Source organism: Rhinopithecus roxellana, chromosome 12 (assembly GCF_007565055.1).
Source record: "Rhinopithecus roxellana isolate Shanxi Qingling chromosome 12, ASM756505v1, whole genome shotgun sequence".
NCBI lineage: Eukaryota > Metazoa > Chordata > Mammalia > Primates > Cercopithecidae > Rhinopithecus > Rhinopithecus roxellana.
In genome coordinates, this window is record NC_044560.1 from 55,076,286 (window position 1) to 55,098,675 (window position 22,390).

The 22,390-nt window shown below is 41.3% G+C and overlaps 1 protein-coding gene and 1 pseudogene across 3 annotated transcripts in view; one reads left to right on the forward strand and one right to left on the reverse strand.

Moving 5' to 3' along the window:
* Positions 1–257: 257 nt before the first annotated feature.
* On the reverse strand, positions 258–4,140 carry LOC115900730 (annotated as a pseudogene).
* Positions 3,898–22,390, forward strand: part of NDC1 (NDC1 transmembrane nucleoporin) — a 66,692-nt gene continuing 48,199 nt past the window's right edge. Inside the window, exons 1-6 of one of the 3 annotated variants that reach the window (XM_010372314.2) lie at positions 3,898–4,195; positions 6,760–6,880; positions 9,857–9,958; positions 13,202–13,376; positions 15,484–15,622; positions 20,553–20,661. In XM_010372314.2, coding sequence (XP_010370616.2) covers positions 4,139–4,195; positions 6,760–6,880; positions 9,857–9,958; positions 13,202–13,376; positions 15,484–15,622; positions 20,553–20,661 — 703 coding nt within the window. In that variant the 5' untranslated portion in view covers positions 3,898–4,138. Of the gene's footprint in view, positions 4,196–4,300; positions 4,383–6,759; positions 6,881–9,856; positions 9,959–13,201; positions 13,377–15,483; positions 15,623–20,552; positions 20,662–22,390 lie in introns of those variants that run through there. The other 2 variants (XM_030913072.1, XM_010372322.2) reach the window with 2 other exon arrangements.

Sequence of the window (22,390 nt, forward strand, 5' to 3'; positions counted from 1 at the left end):
GCAGTGGCCGGATCTCAGCTCACTGCAAGCTCCGCCTCCCGGGTTTACGCCATTCTCCTGCCTCAGCCTCCCGAGTAGCTGGGACTACAGGCGCCCGCCACCTCGCCCGGCTAGTTTTTTGTATTTTTTTAGTAGAGACGGGGTTTCACCCTGTTAGCCAGGATGGTCTCGATCTCCTGACCTCGTGATCCGCCCGTCTCGGCCTCCCAAAGTGCTGGGATTACAGGCTTGAGCCACCGCGCCCGGCCGTGAAATTCTTAAGATGAACTGGATGCTGCAGCAGCTGCCCTCTTGCGTTTAGGTGTTATTCCTTCACGGGATCCTGAATCTGTGATACACACTTTTTAGGTGCCTTAGTTGACTAGTCCTGGTGGTGTTTCATCTTTCAGCACTGGCACTCCAGTTTTACTTCCTCTTGTGCTTGGCGGGGTAGCCACATTTGCCACAGGTTGACTTCTGAAGGTGGTAGGCCTTAGAGGCACAGCAGCAGCACAACGTGTGTGTCTTATTACAATGCTTTCCAAACGATGATGTTCCCTTTGTCTCGTTTCTGTGACTGAGACAAAGAGGTCTTGTATCATTTAAAAAATTTATTTTATTCTATTTCAAATAATTAGTTTATAGCTTTCTTTTTCTTTTTTTTTTCTTTGAGATGGAGTCTCATTCTGTCTCCAGGCTAGAGTGCAGCGGCGCAATCTTGGCTCACTGTAACCTCTGCCTCCCTGGTTCAAGCTATTCTCCTGCCTCAGCCTCCTGCGTAGCTGGGACTACAGGCACGTGCCACCACGCTCAGCTAATTTTTGTAATGTTAGTAGAGATGGGTTTCACCATGTTGGCCAGGATGGTCTCAATCTCCTGACCTTGTGATCCACCCACCTGGGCCTCCCAAAGTAATCCAAATGGATTACAGGTGTGAGCCACCACGCTTGGCCAGGTTATAGCTTTCAAAGGCTCAGAGAGCAACTCTGGATAGTTGCAGGCACTTCTGGGTGGTGCTTTCAGCAGCTACAGGGTGCTCAAAACAATAGTTCTAACAGCAGCAGGGGCACCACCCTCAGTAGCTCAGCATTCAGTGTTGTCTCATGGCTCTAATGGTAGTAGTAGCTTCCTGGTATTTGGGCAATAACTTCTTTCTGCTGTTTGCTACTGCAGCCCCATTCTTTCTTTCCCATGCATTTTCAGCCTCTCCAACAACTTTGTTACCAATTCCCTGCATTAAATCCCCCTTTGATATAGGTATCAAAAGTTGTTGTCCTGAAGAAACACTGTCCAATATAGTTAATTTCTTCCACTCATTCATTATTCATTAAATAAAAATGTATTGATTACTTACTAATGTAATGGGTACTTTGGAAGCAATGATAAGACAAAGTCCCTGCTGTTGTGAAGTTTGTATACTAGTGAGAAGTCAGACAATAAGAAGTAAACAAATACACAAGATGATTTAAGATTGTGACAGGTGCTATAAAAATAGAAGCAGAGGCCAGGCGTGATGGCTGATGCCTGTAATCCCAGCACTTTGGGAGGCCAAGACAGGCAGATCACCTGAGGTCAGGAGTTTGAGACCAGCCTGGCCTGGCCGGGCGTGGTGGCTCAAGCCTGTAATCCCAGCACTTTGGGAGGCCGAGATGGGCAGATCATGAGGTCAGGAGATTGAGACCATCCTGGCTAACACGGTGAAACCCCGTCTCTACTAAAAAATACAAAAAACTAGCCGGGCGAGGTGGCGGGCACCTGTAGTCCCAGCTACTCGGGAGGCTGAGGCAGGAGAATGGCGTAAACCCGGGAGGTGGAGCTTGTAGTGAGCTGAGATCCGGCCACTGCACTCCAGCCTGGGCGACAGAGCGAGACTCCGTCTCAAAAAAAAAAAAAAAAAAGAGATCAGCCTGGCCAACATGGCGAAACCCTGTCTCTACTGGAAAATACAAAAATTAGCCGGCATGGTAGTATGCACCTGTAATCCCAGCTACTCAGGAGGCTGAGTCCGGAGAATCACTTGAACCCGAGAGGTGGAGGTTCAGTGAGCTGAGATCACGCCACTATACTCCAGCCTGGGCAAAGGAGTGAGACTCTGTCTCAAAAAAAAAAAAAAAAAAAAAAAAAGATGTGGCTTAAACAATAAATAATTGTCTCTCTTGTATAAATGAAATTAGGAGGTAAAGGCAGGTAGCCTAGGACTGATATGGTTGCTGTAAATAATCAAGTCTCCTTTAAGCTCAGTACTTCGTTTTCCCTACAGTGTGACCCCCTTTCTGTGGTCCAGTATGGTGCTAGAGCTCCAGCCAACACATCCCAAATCCAGGCAGCTGAATGATGGGATTAAGAAGAGGCAAAGACCACCATGCAGAAGCTCCCTTTTAAGGGGGTTTCTAGGAAGCTACCATGCAATACTTTGATTATATTTTATTGGTCTGAACTCAGTCAGCTGGCCATACCTAGCTGCAAGAGAGGCTGGGAAATGTAACTATATGCCCAGTTAAAAACTGGGAGTTCAATTATTATGAAAGAAGGGGAGAATAGATATTGAAGCAGACAATGAGTAGTCTCTACCACAAGAACCTTAGAACATGAGGTGTCTTTATGAACACTCATTTGGACTAATTTTTATTTTTATTTTTGGACAGGGTCTCACTCTATGGCCCAGGCTGGAGTGTGATGGTGCCATCACTGCTCACGTCAGCCTCAACCTCCCAGGTTCAAGCAATTCTCCTGCCTCAGTCTATGGAGTAGCTTGGACTACAGGTGTGCACCACTGCACCCGGCTAATTAAAAAAAAATTTTTTTTTTGGTGGAGATGAGGTCTCACTATGTTGCCCAGGCTGGTCTCAAACTCCTGGCTTGTGATCCTCCTGCCTCAGCCTCCTAAAGTGCTGGGATTACAGGTATGAACCACTGTGCCTGGCCTGGACTAATTCTTTACAAGTTTTCTCCACCACCGGGTAGGTCTCTTCATGGCAGAGACTTGATCTATCAGTTGTATTCCCAGTTTGTCCTGCAGTGCTTTAGACATGACTGATAGTAATATGGTGTTGGAAGTGAATAGGATATAATCTTAAAGCATTCAGGAAGCCGTTGTTGGCAAACATTGCAGAGCAGTAGGTGCGATCTCAATTCCTCTCACCGGCCTATGCATTTCTTTAGTCAGTAAATCACTGAATCTATTTCTGTCTTGAGTATTGAATGTTGACTGTGGCATGTGATGGAGCATGAAAAGGTGTTAGCGATATGCATCCAGGGATCTCACTGAGGTCTAAAGCACTGAGACTTCATTAGGTGAAACTTGGGTTGCTGAAAAACCTTTTTTCTTACTGGCAGTATATTAATGATAATATTTGTATAGCATATTATTTACATCCTCATAGTATCACCAGGATATTTTTATTTTCATCCTTATCTTACAGTTGAAGAAATGGAGGCTCAGAGAAGATAAAAATATTCAATTTAGCAAGTGGCAGATCTGGAAGTAGAAACCAGATTTTATGAAACCAAAGGCATCTCTAGAGAATTTTTTTTTTTTTAATTTCAGTAAAATTACTGCGTACCTATTGTGGAGAGAACCACCACATCCTTTGATTTCACTTTTAGGTGACTGATAAAGTAATAGGGAGAAATGAGGGCAAATCATTTTGCAGCTCTTTCTAACTGCAGAATTCCAATCAATCAATACTGTGGCTGTTATCGGCTTTATAAAAGACTACTATTCCCAGCATGCCTCAAGGCACCTCCAGGAAGACCTCGACTCCCTGCATTCTGTACTTTGGAACTCCGAGTCCCAGAATGCAACACTCCTTCTACTTTCTCCCCGGGGGCCGTCGAGACTACAGTTCCCAGCATGCAGCGCTGCCACCTGCTTCTGGCGCCCCGCTGGACCCTGCTTCGAAGAGACTTTTTGGACGCCACAGGGCGGTTCCTGTAGTTACAGCCCCGTTTGCGGGACGTGTCTGCGCGGCAGTCCTGGCCCGTTGAGCTTGTGCAGACGAAGCCTCGCAGGGATGGGTTGAGGCCTGGGCCGGGCTTCGCTCAGGCAGCGTTTGAGGCAGCCCCAGGAGGGTCCTCCTGGGGCTTTCCTCCCTTTGAACTGCGGTGGCGGGCGGGCTCACTGTCTCCCGTACTCACTAGACTAGGGGCCGCCATCTCCATGGCCACGGCCGTGAGTGGGCCCTGCGCCGGCAGGTCGCGGGACATACTGTGGCGCGTGAGTGCGGCGTGCACTATGGCACGCGCTGCCAGGATCGGCCGGGCGAGGAAGCTCTGACCGCGCGTGCGCGCTGGGCGGGGGCGGGCCAGTCCCAGGGTAGCGTGGAGAGAACGCGTGTGGAAGGCACCACCTGGGGGACTGATTGGGGGGTTGTGGGGCATCCTGAGTGGAAGCTGGTTACGGGGTAGGAGAGGGGTCCCGAGTGGAAGGAAGTTGGTCAGAATGGGACGGATGTACTGAATGGAGATTGGAATAGGGAGTAAGGCGGAGTTTTACGCAAGGGTACCTTGTCCAGTAGGTGCAAAATAAATAACTTTGTTTCGTTAAGTAGTGGGAAGGAAGGCACGGAATTGGAAAGAAATGTGGCATTAATAGAGGCTGGGGTTAGGGTCCAGTAAGGAGGGCAGGTGTTCTTTGTAAGGTAGAGTGGGACTGAGCTGAGGGTAATAGTACTTCCTCCTTAACAAGTTGTGCAATTAACAGTACTATATCCTTTCTCTGGAGTGCAAAGAGAAAGAGGAGAAAGATCCCTTTTGGAAAAGTGCTTCTATCCCAGTGCACTGCCATCTCCCCTGTATTCCAAACTAAAAACTTTTGGGTCCTTAAGTCTTACCTTTTTTTTTTTTTGAAACGGAGGCTCGCTCCCTATTGCCCAGACTGGAGTGCAACGGCGCGATGTTGACTCACTGCAGCTCCCGCCTCCCGGGTTCAAGCAGTTCTGCCTTAGCTTCCTGAGGAGCTGGAATTACAGGCATGCACCACCACGCCCAGCTAATTTTGTATTTTTAGTAGAGATGGGGTATCACCATGTTGGTCAGGCTGGTCTTGCACTCCTGACCTCAAGTGAGTCATCCACCTCGGCCTCCCAAAGTGCTGAGATTACAGGTTTGAGCCACCGTACCTGGCCCCTAAAATTTTTTTAAAAATTATTTTTATAATAGAGATAGGGTATCTTCTCCAGGCTGGCCTTGAAATCCTGGGCTCAACCAGTCCTCCTGCCTCAGCCTCCTAACTACATGGGACATCAGGTGCATGCCATTGTGCCCGGTGCATGTTTAGCATGCATGAGTACTTCGTTCCTTTTTGTGGCTGAATAATCCACTGTATGGACATACCGTATTTTGTTTATCCATTTATCAGTATGTGGGTATTTGGGTTATTTCCAGCCTTGGCTGTTGTGAGCCACCGCACCCGGCTGGCAGTGTCTTTTGAAGCAAAAAAGTTTTAAATATTGCTGATGTCCAATTTATCTATATTTTTCTTTTGTTGCTTATGCTTTTGGTGTCATATCTAAGAAACTATTGCCAAATCCAAGATCATGAAGGTTTACTCCTATGTGTTCTTCCAAGAGTTTTATAGTTTTAGCTCTTACATATAGGTCTTTAATCCATTTTGAGTTAATTTTATATAGAATGTGGAGGCTGGGCACAGTGGCTCAGGCCTGTAATCCTAGCACTTTGGGAGGCTGAGGCTGGAGGATCACTTGGGGTCAGGAGTTTGAGACCCCATCTCTACTGAAAAAAAAAAAGATTAGTTGGGTGTGGTGGAGGGCATCTGTAACCCCACCTACGCAGCTGGCTGAGGCAGGAGAATCACTTGAACCCAGGAGGCGGAGGTTGCAGTGAGCTGAGATGGCGCCATTGTGTCTAGCCTGGGGGACAGAGCGAGACTGTCTCAAAAACACAACAAGAAGAAGAATGTGGGACAGGAGTTGAACTTTATTCTTTTTTTAATTTTAGACAGAGTCTTGCTCTGTTGCCTGGGCTGGAGTGATGCTTGGCTAATTTGTTAAAAAATTTTTTGTAGAGACAGGGATTTACCGTGTTGACCAGGCTGGTCTCAAACTCCTGGCCTCAAGTGATCTGCCCGTCCTGGCCTCCCAAAGTGCTAGGATACGGGTGTGAGCCACCACGCCTGGCCTCAACTTTTTGGTGGACTGCCTCCTAACTGCTTTGTCTCCTGTTTAGTTCTTGTCCCTTCTGATCCTTCTTCCTTAAAGCCAGCTTTCAGTAAAAAGACATGTTTTACCTTGAGCAATGTGAATTTGATTGTCACTTCCATGTTTAAAACCCCTCTATATCTTCTTGTATTATTCAGCAGTAAATATTTTCCTCCTATATGATAGATACTCGCAATTCAAACATGAATAGAATACTACAGTGCAGTAGTTGCCCAGTAAAGGTTCATGTCTGCTGATTGTAAATACAGTATACAGGTGGTTCCCATAAAATGTGTACAGCCTTTATATATTAATATAGCTATCAATTAAGCCTAGAGAAACAAGTATTAGTTGCTCTAAAACAGCTGTAAATCAATGCCCACCACCCCTTATACAAAGTATGATATTTGATGTTGCACCTAACTTTGTACTAATGCAAGCATCAGCTCACTGATACTATAAATTCTTTAGTGGTATGTAATGTTATTACTAGTAGTGAATGTTTGAGTTAACGGATTATGATCTGAGTTAGTGATTAACATCCTGTATGAAAAGATAGGATTTGCATAACTGAAATAATTTAACTGACTTCATGATTGAGGGTTTTTCTTTTTGTTTTTAGGTTTTGGGCTGGAGGATAGTTGCAAGTATTGTTTGGTCAGTGCTGCTTCTACCCCTCTGCACCACAGTATTTATAATTTTCAGCAGGATTGATTTGTTTCATCCTGTACAGTGGCTGTCTGGTAAGTGATACTCAATTTGGAGAGAAAGTTAAAGGACCTACTTCTCAACATAAAAATTGCATTATGTTTCAAGCCGTTTATTTTTAATTACTGCCTGTGTTATATTGACACATCAAAACATTCACTTTGACATAATTTTAAGATGTCTCCTTCGTAACATAAATCATCTTTTTATTATGTAATAAGATTAATAAGCTTGTCAAAGACTATGTGTGATCATAGGAACAAAAACATCATTAGAAGACCCCATAAATGAAAACTTAGTTTCATTTGTTTTTCCTTTGGACAGCTTTATTGAGATTGTTTGTCTTTTTAAAATAGAGAACTGTTCCTGTCATCGATTTGAAATTATAGGTAGAAAATATGACATGTACCTCTTTTAAAAATACATCTAAATTAAGAGCACTTGATTTCTTTTTTTGAAACAGAGTCTCGCTCTGTCACTCAGGCTGAGTGCAGTGGCTCAGTCTTGGCTCACTGCAACCTCTGCTTCCCATCTTCAAGCAATTCTTGTGCCTCAGCCTCTTGAGTGGCTGGAATTACAAGCACGCGCCACCATGCCCGGCTGATTTTTGTATTTTTAGTAGATATGGGGTTTTGCCATGTTGCCCAGGCTGGTCTTGAGCTCCTGACTTTACGAAATCCACCTGCCTTGGCCTCCTGAAGTGCTGGGATTACAGGTGTGAGCCACCGCACCTGGCCTAAAATGTGCCTTAAATTCCCTAGAGACTAAATAAGATTACTAAATTTATTAAAAGTAACTTGTTTTCTGTTAACAACTACCCATTATTGCCTGTTGACTGTATGCCATCTCCTTACGTATATTACCTCTTACCCTTCCTGTAACTGTGTAGTTAAGAGTTATTATTTCTACTTTATAAATGGGATAACTGAGATTCAGGTTAAATAATCCATGCATAGATACACAGCTAGTGAGTAACTGATTTAGGATTGAAAATTGGTCTTTCTTTTGCCTTACAAAGTGGGAAGTGAGTTTTTAATTTCTTTTTTCACAAGAAAATGCCAGTTTTCAAGGAGTTGGACTCTCTACCTATGACCTTTGGAGATAATTGGTGTTAAGTTTCTTATTGACGTATGTCCATCACTTTTTTGATAGGTCCCGCTGGTCAGGTGAAATTAAGCCATAAGTCAGCACAGGCATAGCAAATATTTCTTTAGCCACCTTACCTGTGTCTGCTTTACTCACTGATCGTGACTCTCTGGTGGCAACCTCGGAGTACTCAATACTGTATTTGAGAGCCATTACCAATTGTTCACAATTGGCACTGGGGACAAAAACTTTCTGCCATTTCATGGCCAGAGGTTTTTTAATCCTCATAACACTTTCTCTCCAGGTTGGATTTGATTTATGCCATTTTCCTCATCAGAAGCTTGAGTTTAATTGTGGATGCTTAGTAAATATTCCTCATTAATTTAGGTCCATGGGCCGGGTGTGGTGGCTCACCCCTATAATCCCAGCACTTTGGGAGGCTAAGGCGGGCAGATTGCCTGAGCTCAGTAGTTCACGACCAGCCTGAGTGTGGCGGCGTGCACCTGTAGTCCCAGCTACTCGGGAGGCTGAGGCAGGAGAATTGCTTGAAGGGGGAAGGGGGGCGGAGGTTGCAGTTAGCTGAGATCACACCGCTTCACTCCAGCCTGGGTGACACAGTGAGACTCCATCTCAAAAAACAAACAAAAAAAATTTAGGTCAATGAATTGTACTTTTAAAAATAAGTGGTTTTATTAAGTCTTTGCCTATTTAGCAAATATGTTCTTATTTTTCTTTTGTTCATGTTTTTAGGCATAATATATATATTTTTTTAAACTTTGAGATGGAATATCGATTGTTGAACTACTCTAAAATGTGCATGTATTAGTATTTCATGGGGACATCCTGCTTTTTTTGTTTTTTAGTTCTGCTCGTTTAGATGATGTGTGGATTATTCTATTTCCAAAAATGTTACTTTAGCTATATGAGGTAATTGCATTTATGAAGAAGAGATCTGAAAAATACTCTTTGTATTTTAAGAAAAACTTTGTTGGTATATTACTAAATATGGTACTTCTCTTTCATGTGATTAAATATTTGCATATGCGTGGCTGGGTGGCTCATACCTGTAATCCCAGCATTTTGGGAGGCCGGGGGTGGGTGGATTACTTGAGGTCAGGAGTCCAAGACCAGCCTTGACAAAATAGTGAGACGCCATCTCTACTAAAAATACAAAAAATAGCTGTGGCGGGCATCTGTAATCCCAGCCACTGGAAGGCTGAGGCAGGAGAATTGCTTGAACCCAGGAGGCAGAGATTGCAGTGAGCCAAGATCGAGTCACTACACTCCAACCTGGGTGACAGAGCAAGACTCTGTCAAGAAAGAAAGAGAGAGAGAGAGAGAAAGAGAAGGAAGGAGAAGGAAGGAAAGAAGGAAATGTTTGCACATTCTAGTATTTTGTCTGATGTTAACTGGGTCATTTAAGAAATTCTAGTGTAATTTTAAAGTACCTGGGGCCAGGTATGAATAACTCACACTGTACCTCCTGTTTTTTTTCCCTTTGCTTTTGAAACAGGGTCTTCCTCTGTTGCCTAGGCTGGAGTGCAGTGGTGTGATCACTGCTAACTGCAACCTCAAACTCCCAGGCTCAAGTGATCTTCCCACCTCAGTCTCCCGAGTAGCTGGAGACTACAGGTGTGTACCACCACACCTGGCTATTTTTGTATTTTTGTAGAGATAGGGTTTCACCGTGTGCCCAGGATGGTCTTGAGCTCCCTGGCTCAGTGATCCCCCCATACCCAGCCGACACTTTAGTTCTTGAGTTGATATCTCATTGAACCTGTCAGCGGTGTACAATTAAATTCTTAAAAAAAGATGACCTTTAAAATTAATGATAATTGTGGTTCAAGCTCTTTTTATATTGCAGTGTACTAAACATGACTACATGACTGAATAACCTTTACTAATTCATCTCTCTTGTGTTTTAGATTCTTTCAGCGACCTGTATAGTTCCTATGTAATCTTTTACCTCCTGCTGCTGTCAGTGGTAATAATAATAATAAGTATTTTCAATGTGGAGTTCTATGCAGGTGAGTTTTCATATGTTAACCTTCTTAAAAATATCCGAATTTATTTAAGGGAAAACTTAGTACATTTTATGTGTGAATGTGTTTTGTGTCAAAATTTTAAAAATGTATACAGAATCATATGCTTTGAATGTTATACCTTAAAATTTATTGGGTGCTAGTTTCTGTTTTTAAATATATTTAGACTTTTTAGGACAGATATGATTCTACTTATATGAGGTATCTGGAGTACTCAAATTCATAGAGAAAGAAAGTAGAATGCTAGCCTGGGGGAGGGAAGTGGAGAATTGCTGTTTAATGGGTAGAGTTGTGGAAGATGGAAATGTTTGGGAGCTGGATGGTGGTAATGGTTGTACAACAATATGAATGTACTTATGCCACAGAACTTTGTACTTTAAAATGGTTTGAATTGTGAATTTTGTTATTTTACCACAATAAAAAAATTTAGACCTTTTAATAGTTCATAGCTAGTATTAAAGCTGTGATTTAGTAGATACATTATAAAAAGAATTCCTTTATAGGGAAGACCAGGTGATTTCTAAGTTTTTTTTTTCCCAAATATAATAATCTATAATACTGTGATTAAAAAAAACTTGTGTTTTTCCTCGGAGAATCACCTGCTGGATTCCAGAGCTTTTAATTTTTCTGTTTCTCTTCATAGTCTTTCTGCCTTTTCAGATTCCTTGAGTCTGCCCTTAAGATACAAGTTGTGGCAGATTTCACATAAGGAAAAAAAGCTACAATAAAAAGCTTTTCCTGACACTTATTTTTTACGATAGCATTTTCCTTTTTTTTTGTTTTTTTGGTTTTTTTTGAGACAGAGTCTTGCTCTGTCGCCAGGCTAGAGTGCCGTGGTGCGATCTCAGCTCACTGCAACCTCTGCCTCCTGGATTCAAGTGATTCCCCTATCTCAGCCTCCCGAGTAGCTGGAATTACAGGCATGTGCCACCACGCACGGCAAATTTTTGTATTTTTAGGAGAGACGGTGTTTCACCATGTTGGCCAGGATGGTCTTGATCTCTTGACCTTGTGATCCACCCTCCTCGGCCTCCCAAGTGCTGGGATTACAGGCATGAACCACCGCGCCTGGCCGATTTTCCTTTTTTTTTAATTTAAAAACATTTTTTAAAATGTGTATGTTCAATGTGTACTAACATGTCTAAACCTTAGTTTATCATAATGACATGTTTTAGATTTTACATTTCATTGATTATATGAATATTCTGTTTATTGATTTATTTATTATTACTTTTGAGATGGAGTCTTGCTCTGTCTCCCAGGCTGGAGTGCAGTGGTGTAGTCTTGGCTCACTGCCACCTCCGCCTCCCGAGTTCAAATGATTCTCCTGTCTCAGCCTCCTGAGTAGGTGAGGTTACAGGTGCCCACCACCACACCCGGCTATTTTTTTGTATTTTTAGTAGAGACGGGGTTTCACCATATTGGCCAGGCTGGTCTCAAACTCTTGACTTTGTGATCCACCTGCCTCGGCCTCCCACAGTGCTGGGATTAGAGGCATGAACCACTGCACCCAGCCTGCTTTCTTAATTCCTCTCTATTGGCTGGTAGGCTTTTTCCATGCAAGCCCTGTTTGAAACTCTTTGGCTTACAGCCACACTTAAACAGAGTGTTCTTTCATGCTCTCCCTTGTGCGTGGGTCATCTTCTGTATGTAATATGTCAGTTGAGGGGTCCCCAGCCAGTCCTTCTTAAAGCCTGACTATTCACTTTGGCTCATTCCTTTGGTAACCATCCCTTATGCATTTACTATGTGCCATGCATTGTGTGAGGAGAAGAGAGAAATGATACGGTTCCATCTTTCTCGAGAGGATCGTGGTTAATGGAGAGACAAACAGTAAACATGAAGCATATTTGATTACAGTACATTGGATGGTAAGAGCTTATATAGGAGTACCACTTGCCCCAGCATGGGGGAACTTGAGGAGATGATGCTTAAACCAAGCCCTGCAGGATGAGTTGAATTAAGTAAACAAAGAAGGAATATGATGTTCTAGAGAGAAGGTATAGCATGTAAAAAGGCTTAGTGACATGAGAGGGTTTGGTATATTTAGAGTGTTATAAGTTAGTTGCACAGTCAGTAGGACCTTGTGGGCATTTCTGGTAGGGGGGAGAGGTAATAGGAGCCTCTTCCTCAAAGTGTAAAGCACCTGAAACTTGTCCCTTCATACTTAATTTTCTACCTCCTGCCATCTCTTGACTTTGAGTATAGTAAGAGGAAAATACCTGCGTAGATAGATCAGGGAACCCTAGGCTAGCTGTTTCCAAAGGTAAACATCCCTCATGTCCTACCCATACTTGCCTCCCTAGCTCATTTGCAGAAAATGTTTTTGGATTGTCTGAAGGGTATTAAAAATCCCCATATAAGCATTTATCTTAGCATTTATGTTGTCAGTATTTACCTTCTTTATGGTTTTTTTTTTGTAAGTGGACTATATATTGACAGTTTGAAATGCTGATGGTAGGAGCTCTTTTTAAAAAGTAGGCCAGGCATAGTGGCTCATGCCTATAATCCCAACACTTTGGGAGGCCAAGGTGGGTGGATCACCTGAGGTCAGGAGTTTGAGACCGGCCTGGCCAACATGGTGAAACCCCATCTCTACTAAAAATACAAAAACTAGTCGGGCATAGTGGCAGGCCCCCATAATCCCAGCTACTTGGGAGGCTGAAGCAGGAGAATCACTTGAACCTGAGAGGCAAGGTTGCAGTGAGCCAAGATCGTGCCACTGCACTCCAGCCTGGGCAACAACAGCGAATCTCCGTCTCAAAAATAAATAAAACAAGATAAAATAAATAAATAAATAAATAAATAAATAAAAAGTCAGTATTCAGGAGCTGAGCCCAGTCACTCTCCCACACTGCAAGACCATTGCAGTAGTCCATATATGGGAAAAAAAAAAAAATCATTACTCTTTTATGGTGCTTAGGAGAATACTAGGATAGGCACTATTTGAACTAGTAGGAAATTTTAATGAAAAATGTTAATCATGCTGTCCTTAGGTTTCATCTCTAGATTCTTTGGATTTTTTTTTGTGTCTGTTTATTCATGCTTTCCTCAAAGTTTTTTAACTTAGAATTTTTAACTTAAAATTTTTCTGTTTTGTGTTTTACATTGACTGTGGGTTTCTTTCTGCCTTTGGAGCATTTGTGCCAGGATGAGACGGGACAGTTTAGATCCTTTAACTGCATATGCTGCAGATTATAAAGCCACAGTAATATGTTTCCTTTGCAGTTGTGCCTTCCATTCCTTGCTCCAGACTTGCTCTGATAGGGAAGATCATTCATCCTCAGCAACTCATGCACTCATTTATTCATGCTGCAATGGGAATGGTGATGGCCTGGTGTGCTGCAGTGATAACCCAGGGCCAATACAGTTTTCTCGTGGTCCCCTGCACTGGTACTAACAGGTAATATTAAATATATTTTTCCTTAGGAACTTTGTTTAATTACTAAGCCAAAGGTGACCTATATAGGTTAATCCTATGAGTAATCTTTGCTTTCCAGACTTCTGTAAAAGATACTTTTTTGCATGCATCAAGTGTTTTTAAATATTTTATGTGTATTGAATTCAGCAATTAAAAAAACATGTGCAAGGTGCTATGAGATTTATGAGAGTGATTCAGACATAGACTATAAGCTCCTTGAGAGTTGAGAACAATAGAGAAATTAAGACATGGATGCAGGGGAATGTAATAGGACGAAGAAAGTGAGATATGCAGACAAAACCTGTGGAAGTTCAGAAAACAAGAGGGATCCACACATGTTCTTGGAGGAGGTAGCATTTGGTTGGAGTTTGAAGGAAGGGTAGTATGGAAAGAATGAAGAAAAAATTTTAAAAAATTGTAACTGCCTTTTATAGAACGCTTTTATAATTTTGAAACTCATGTAGTTCTTGAATACATGGCATTGATACTAATTGCAAGTTGATATTCTGATTTTAAAAATTAGAAAAGATTACTGGGAGCCAGGAATGGTGGCATGTGCCTGTAGTCCCACTGCTTGGCAGGCTGAGGCAGGAGGATCCCTTGAGTTCAGGAATTGGAGGCTGCAGTGCCCTGTGGTTATGCCTGTGAATAGCTCCTGCACTCCAGCCTGGGCAGTGTAGTAAGACCTTGTGTTTTTTTTTTTTTTTTTTAAACAAAGATGATTGGAGTGATCTTAAATTCTCTGTTTTCCACTGACTTTAAAACAGTGTTAAATTATTACTGCTGAATACTTGATTTTCTTTTTGCCTCCAGCTACTATTATATAAGGCAGGTAGTTTTTGCCCCCTTAACATCATAAGCTTTCTTGGTGAAAACTGTCCTGTTGATAAACATCAAATGATAAAAGACTGTGAGTACAGGACTGCTATGAAAAGGAAATCCCAGCTGCTCACCATGGATGAGTCTTGAATTCTTTTTTGCACTTCTCTTCCTAATGGAGGTGGCAGTGAAGTTCCAGGGAGCAGAAGGCAGCAGTAAGCTACAAGTTGTTGAAGACATTATAGTGCCTATTACAAATACATTTCCTGATGATTTCACAGTCAGAATCTTTAACAAAACGAATCTTTCTTCATCATTTTGTAACTCGGAGTTCAGATAACAGTTAACCTTGAGTCTTACCTCTCCTGGAGTTAGATGGTGGGGCAGGCCTACAACCTGTGTGCCTCTATTAAAAATGGAGTTCTACTGAATTATGATGTTGGCTCTGTATACCCCCAGATATCTGATAGATCATAGAGATTCTCAAGAAACTCTCAAAGGAGTTCTTTTTTTTTAGAAAGAAGTTTGAGAGCTTGTTGTTTACCAAATAGATCTTATGCTTATAATGAAAGCTATTGTAAAATGATAGGGGAGTGGGCTTACAGCAGTGTCCAGCAGGGGGATCCTCTTAGATTTGGGAAGCATCAGGAGTTCCTCTTCAGCAGGAGTCCTTCAGGCAGTTCAAACAGATGATAAGTCCCATAGCCACGTGGGAGCTGCAGTCTTGTCTGTGGATACAACTCAGGTACAAGGAGGAAAAAAAAATCAGTATCAGACATGTATGGGACTCTGCTTTAAAGACCTTGTGCCCCACAAAATCCGGTAGTATCTCTTGTAGCAGTTTTATGGGCACAGCATCCAGGATCCCCATGAGGGAATACTCAGTTTTAAAGAGATAACACAAACCCAATGTTACGGCATCTCTATCAGGTATGTGTAACTCATTTATAGTTGCTCTCAGCCCGGACACAGTTTACCAACTTGTAAGCAACACTGTTTATTATTATAGTAGATATTCTTAATCATATCAGATTTCCAGGGGAACAGAGGTAGAATTAATTAAAGATCAGAGTTTCATGATTCAGGAAAAAAGGTTTTGTTAATTTTGTTCACACTTACTGAAAACGAGCCATCTTGTTAGAATTTGGGACATTTCTTAAGTCTTAAGTCATTAAAGTAATTAAGCTTTGCCTTCGGTAAAAACATTGAGCCTAAAACAGTGATATATGTCCCTGACTGTTGAATTAATAACTTAATTTTTTCCCTTCAGCTTTGGTAGCCCTGCTGCGCAAACCTGCTTAAATGAATATCATCTTTTTTTCCTACTGGCTGGAGCATTTATGGGCTATAGCTATAGCCTCTTGTATTTTGTTAACAACATGAACTATCTTCCATTTCCCATCATACAGGTAAGATCATTTGAGCATTACTTTATGTCAAAATTTGGCTGAGGTAAAATTGCCTTGGTGCTTATGTATGTAACTGGATTTATCTGATTCATTCAATATTTGGTAACCAAAACTTAGAACTGAAATCCTCAAAATGCCATTTAGAGAGAAGATATTTGTCTTCACGAGACTTCAGCATGTTTTTGAGAGTTGTAGCTACCTTTTGCCATTCTCAGAATACCTCTTTGCTACACTGTTTCCCTTCCTGCTAGGTAGTGGCACTTGCTGTGACCCACCAGGGTTTGATGATGTTCATACATAGTAATCTGTAGCTGCTGCTGCTTTTTTTTTTTTTTTGAGGCAGAGTCTCACCTTTGCCCAGCCTGGAGTGCCGTGGCGCAATCTCGACTCACTGCAACCTCCGCCTCCCGGGTTCAAGCAATTCTCCTGCCTCAGCCCCCACGTGCCACCATGCCCAGTTAATTTTTGTATTTTTAGTAGAGACAGGGTTTCACCATATTGGCCAGGCTGGTCTTGAACTCCTTACCTCAAGTAATCCACCCGCCTCGGCCTCCTAAAAGTGCTGGGATTATAGGCATGAGCCGCCGCGCCCAGCTGCTGCTTTTTTTTTTTTTTTTTCTTTTGAGACAGAATCTCACCCTGTCACCCAGGCTGGAGTGCAGTGGCATGATCACGGTTCACTGCAGCGTTGACCACTTGGCTCAAGCAGTCCTCCCACCTCAGCCCCGCCGAGTATCTGGGACTCCAGGTGTGCAGCACTGTGCCTGGCTAATTTTTGTATTTTTTTGTAGAGACGGGGTTTCTCCATGTTGCCCAGGCGGGTCTCAAGCTCCTGGGCTCAAGCTATCTGCCCGCATTGGCCTCCCAAAGTGCCGGGGTTACAGGTGTGAACCATCGTGGCTGGCCTGCTAGCTTCTTTTTGAACTTAAGAGCCTTGTGAGTTTGGGGATGTGCAAGTAATTTTAGAATATGTCACTTACTGTCTCCTATCATTTTCAGAACAAGGCAAAGTTTGTATAAAGAAAACAGTTTCAGCTGGTTTGAGTGGTAGAGTATAATCTACCTTTCAGTTAGGTCTTAAAAATGTAATCTGGTAGGAGTCATTCCTGGAACTGAGAAGCACTCCTCTGGCAGGAGAGGGAAAGATGGTTGAGATGCCTCACAGATGCATCAGCGCTCTTCCCAGCCTGTTTCTGCTGCTCCTCATTTGCACAATTCTATTACTTGCTTCATTCACGCCCTGGTAGGCTGAAGACTGGGCATTGGAGCAAAAATTATTGTTTCTACCATGTAATGTCAAAATTTGTAAAATTTTAGTACTATTTTTGTTTTTTTTTGTGATTTCTTTTGGTAAAATGTTAGATTTATTCTTAATCCCAAAAGTTTATTCTATGATGGTAATAGCTTTGGCTTCAGCTTTGGCAGAATATTGATTTTTAACAATTGGTAATTCAGTATTTGGTCAAAAAATGTATTTGGGGCATGTCTTGTAGCCATGAGTGTATAGTGGTATTGGTCTGCTGAGTTGGGTGCTGTTCCCCAGCCTGGGGATAGTTGGAGCAGGTGTTTTGCTGGGTGGTGCGATGGAAGGCAGTGGAATGAAGAAGCTGAAGATTTGGGAAGACTAGTGGAAATGATGGCTCTTGATGCCCAGGACCATAGTTTCCTGCCCATCAGGTTTGTAAGTGTCTTGCCCAGCAGGATAGGTTTGCCTCCTGAGAAGACTAAGAGGGAGGGATGACACCGTAGCTTATCCTTCTTTCATTAACTCTAGGAGTGTGGCATACAGTGTATGACCTTTCCATGTGCATTTTAAATTGCTAAGGAAGCAAGTTGGATTGTCAGGAAACTGTGAGAAGTCAGACCCATTCCCCTTCTGACCCTCTATAGAGCGCGATGTGGTGATTAATAGCCAAGTTGACCAGAGAATTTTAGAGCTTAAAGAATTTTATAAGCAATAACAACCATTAACATTATCATCATTATTTATTTATTTATTTATTTATTGCCAGACAGTCTGAGTATGTTTATATCACCATTATTTTTGATGCTACCTGTCAGGTAGCTTTCCAAGAATGATAATATTTTTATTATAAAATATTTAAATATCATATTGATAAGTTGAATGTTTCCTTGACCACCCCGTGGCCAGTCTCAATCTTTGTCCCCACTGGTAACCATTGTTACCAATGGGATTAAGGATAATACACTAAACTGGTAAAGTTTATATTCTTCCAGACCATTTAGTGTACATTTACATGTATGTACCTATAATGTTATATATATTGTGGTGTGGGGTTTATATAAGTGGTTTTATCTTATATACATTATTCAGTAACTACTTTTTTCATGTAACTATGAAAATTTAAGGCTTTTTTTTGAGACGGAGTTTTGCTCTTTTCGCCCAAGCTGGAATGCAGTGGCGCAATCTCGGCTCACTGCAACCTCCGCCTCCTGGGTTCAAGCGATTCTTCTGCCTCAGCCTCACGAGTAGCTGGGACTATAGGTGTGCACTACCACACCCAGCTAATTTTTGTAGAAAAATTAAGGCTTTTAAAAGATCTACTAATTTTAACCAATTTGCCATTAGTCCATTAGTTTTTTCTTTAAACTTGCCTACACTACTAAAACCAATTCTATTGCCTTTATCAAATTCATTGTTCTATGAGTTACCAGGATTGTAAAAAATACAAATAATAAAAAAGATGAAAACAAAACCAACCAACCAAAAAAGAACAGGAACAAAAAATAATTCTTAATGATGGACCAATAGGGAAAAGCAGACTGTTAGTATGAAGTAGGGCACAAAGAAATGTTCATCAAGACAGGGCTTAGCAAACTATGCCAACAAGACTGTTGAAAGTATTAAATGAGATTTATAGAGTGTTTAGCATAGTGCCTGGCACATAGTAAATATTTAGTGAAGGGTAGTTCATAGCCAAATCACAGAAGAAATCCAACAGGGAGTTGAAAAACACTTCAGCATGGGAGCAAGAGGTGGGGGAAATGGTATTTTCTGCTTGTCTGCTGAAATGTCTCCCTGCTTCCCTAGCCTCTCTGAACCTTTGTGAAGAATGGTTGAGGTGAAAGCTGTGATAGGAATAGTATAGGAACTATGCCATTTTTATTGGGGCAGGTGTGTGGTGGTGGTAGCACCCAGTGGCTACATAGAATAGTGCAGCTCCACATCTTGTACTTTGAAACTAGTTGAAGAGACCAATATAATTGAAGCAATATGATTAGTGGCCAAGTATTTATATGGACTACTTTTTGTTTGTTTTCTTTTTGAGACATACATAGTGTCACTCTGTCACGCGGGTTGGAGTGCAGTGGTGCGGTCTCAGCTCACTGCAACCTTTGCCTCTCAGGTTCAAGCAATCCTCCTGGCTCAGCCTTCTGAAGAGCTGGGATTGCAGGCAGCTGCCACCGTGCCTTATCTTATATATATTATTTTTGTATTTTTAGTAGAGACGGGGTTTTACCATGGTAAAGTCTCAAAAAGAAAACAAACAAAAAGTAGTCCATATAAATACTTGGCCACTAATCATATTGCTTCAATTATATTGGTCTCTTCAACTAGTTTCAAAGTACAAGATGTGGAGCTGCACTATTCTATGTAGCCACTGGGTGCTACCACCACCACACACCTGCCCCAATAAAAACAGCATAGTTCCTATACTATTCCTATCACAGCTTTCACCTCAACCATCTCATAAATATCATGAGTTTTTTTTTTTCTTTCTTTCTTTTTTTTTTTTTTTGTTTGAAACAGAGTCTCACTGTTGCCCAGGCTGGAATGCAGTGGCACAGTCTTGGCTCACTGCAACCTCTGCCTCCTGGGTTCAAGCGATTCTCCTGCCTCAGCCTCCCGAGTAGCTTGGATTACAGGAATGTGCCACTACGCCTGGCTAATTTTTGTATTTGTAATAGAGACGGGGTTTCACCATGTTGGTTACGAACCCCTGACCTCAAGTGACACACCTGCCTCAGCCTCCCAAAGTGCTAGGATTACGGGTGTGAGCCACTGCACCCGACCCTTTTTTTTCTTTTCTTTTTTTTTTTTAAGCTCATCAGCTATCGTTAGTGTATTTTATGTGTCGCCCAAGACAATTCGTCTTCTTTCAGTGAGGCCCAGGGAAGCCCAAAGATAAGGCACCCCTGTCTTAATCATTAGAATTTTCAGGTTCCCACTAAGGAGCTATTTAGCTGGTTCAGCTTTCTTATCTTTCACATAGAGAGGAGGCATGACTTACTGAGGGTTGTACAGAAAGAGGGAGCACTAGAACTCACAATTCTTTATTCCTAGGCTAGTATCTTCTTCACTGCCTCCCATTTTTCTGCAAACAGCATTTTAAAAAATTTAGTGCAAAGGCAGTATGCATTATTTTTAAGATTGGAGGCTCTGAGGCTAGCCTGCCTGGATTGATAGCTCAGATTTTCCTTTTGCTGGCTGATAACATTGATTGTTATTTAATCTCTCTGTGCTTTGTTTTCTTCATCTCTAAGATGAGGGTAGTAGTAAAAACTCCCTCATAGGGTTCTTAGGAGGTTTAAATGAATTCAAATATGTAAAGTGCTTAGGGCAGTACCTGGTACATGGTAAGCAACAAAAAAATGTTAACTGCTGTTGTTACTGTGTTTCTTGTACTTTCTTCATCTCCATAGTATTTAGTACCAAGTATGGATTGATACGGTTAATTTTCTTATTTCTCATTTTATATCAGTGAGATGTTGAATAATATAAATATTAAATTTTTTAACATCTAAAATGGTTGATGTTTTTGCTTCCGCAATACCCTTTGTCTTCTTGTACAATAATTATGTTTTTTATGTAGACTGACTGTTACAGTTAAGTGCTTGCTTTAAGATGATATTGAATGTATCATTTGATTTGCATGTGTCATTTGATTCTGGTTTTTTTCCCTCACAGCAATACAAGTTCTTGCGTTTTAGGAGATCTCTGCTTTTACTCGTTAAACACAGTTGTGTGGAATCACTGTTCCTGGTTAGAAATTTCTGCATTTTATATTATTTTCTTGGTAAGAATTTCTGTTTTTTGATACAGTGATATATTATCTCATAACCCAGAAAATGTCAGTTACAAAGTCATTCTTGTGTTTGTGTGTTTTCTACGTTTATAGATATGTGATTAGCCCAGCTGATTCGTTGTTTAAATTGTCAAAGAGAATGTATTTAGTCGTATGTATTTAGGAAAATATTGTTAAAAGAAAATGTGACATATACCTATAATGAAATATTGTTTAGCCTTTAAAAAGAAGGAAATCTTGTTATGTACTACAGCATGAATAAACCTTGAGGACATTATGCTAAGTGAAATAAGCCAGTCACAAAAAGACAAATACTGTATTATTCCACTTATATGAGGTATCTAAAATAGTCAAACTCTTAGAAAACAGAATGGTGGTTGTTGGGCTACAGAGTTGGGAAGGGGTGGAGTTGTTCAGTGGGTATAGAGTTTCAGTTTTGCAAAATGAAAAGTTCTAGAGATCTGTTGCACAAAAATGTGCATATAGTTTACTGTACTGAGCACTTAAAGATGGCTAAGATGGTAAATTTGTTTTTTTTTTGTTTTTTTTGTTTTGGCGCTCTGTCACCTAGGCTAGAGTGTAATGGCACTATCTTGGCTCACTGCAACCTCCACCTCTTGGGTTCAAGCAGTTCTCCTGCTTCAGCCTCCCAAGTAGCTGGGACCGCTACCAGGCGTGCACCACCACGCCTGGCTATTTTTTGTATTTTTAGTAGAGACGGTGTTTCACCCTGTTGTCAGGCTGGTCTCAAACTCTTGACCTCGGGTGATCCGCCCACCTCTGCCTCCCAGAGTGCTGGGATTACAGTCTTGAGCCACCACGCCTGGCCTAAGATGGTGAATTTTATGTTATAGGTTTTTTTTTTTTTTTTTTTTTTTACCACAATTAAAAACAAATGCATTCTTTTTTAAAGAAAAAAAAATACTGTGCATCATTTGGTTATTACTCTGTCTAGAAATGACATACTCCTTTTTATAACTCATAACTCAATACTAATACGATGTAAATATTTTGTTGGTAAAGGAAACTTGTGGCATTTATTAACATGACTATTAAGCACAAAAATGCAGTTTATTATTTAGTATCATGAATAGTGCAAGGTGAAAACATTAATCTTGTTAGCAACACGTAATAATTTAAACAAAATCCGACCTTCAGAGATACTATTTTCAGATTATAACTTTTTCTGATCCTATATTTTCTATGGATATATATTTTATAAAATTCTTCTCACTGTGTATAGGCCATCCTGTTTATTTTTTTCACTTGTGGTTTATATAGTCCATTTCTACATAGCTCTTATAATTGTCATTCTACTGTTAATACTTCACTGTATTGTTTTTCTTTTATATTTCTTCTTTCTTTCTCTTTCTATAAGTTGTTGGGGTACAGGTAGTATTTGGTTACATGAGTAAATTCTTTAGTGGTAATTTGTGAGGTTTGGGTGCCCCGATCACCCAAGCAGTATACACTGCACCTTATTTGTAGTCTTTTATCCTTCATCCCCCTCCCACTCTTCCTTGCAAGTCCCCAGAGTCCATTATATTATTCTTATGCCTTTGCATCCTCAGTTTAACTCCCACATATCAGTGAGAACATACAATGTTTGGTTTTCCATTCCTGAGTTAACTTCACTTGGGATAATAGTCTTCAGTCTCATCCAGGTCACTGCAGATGCTGCTAATTCATTCCTTTTTACGTGCATAGTATTCGATCTCAT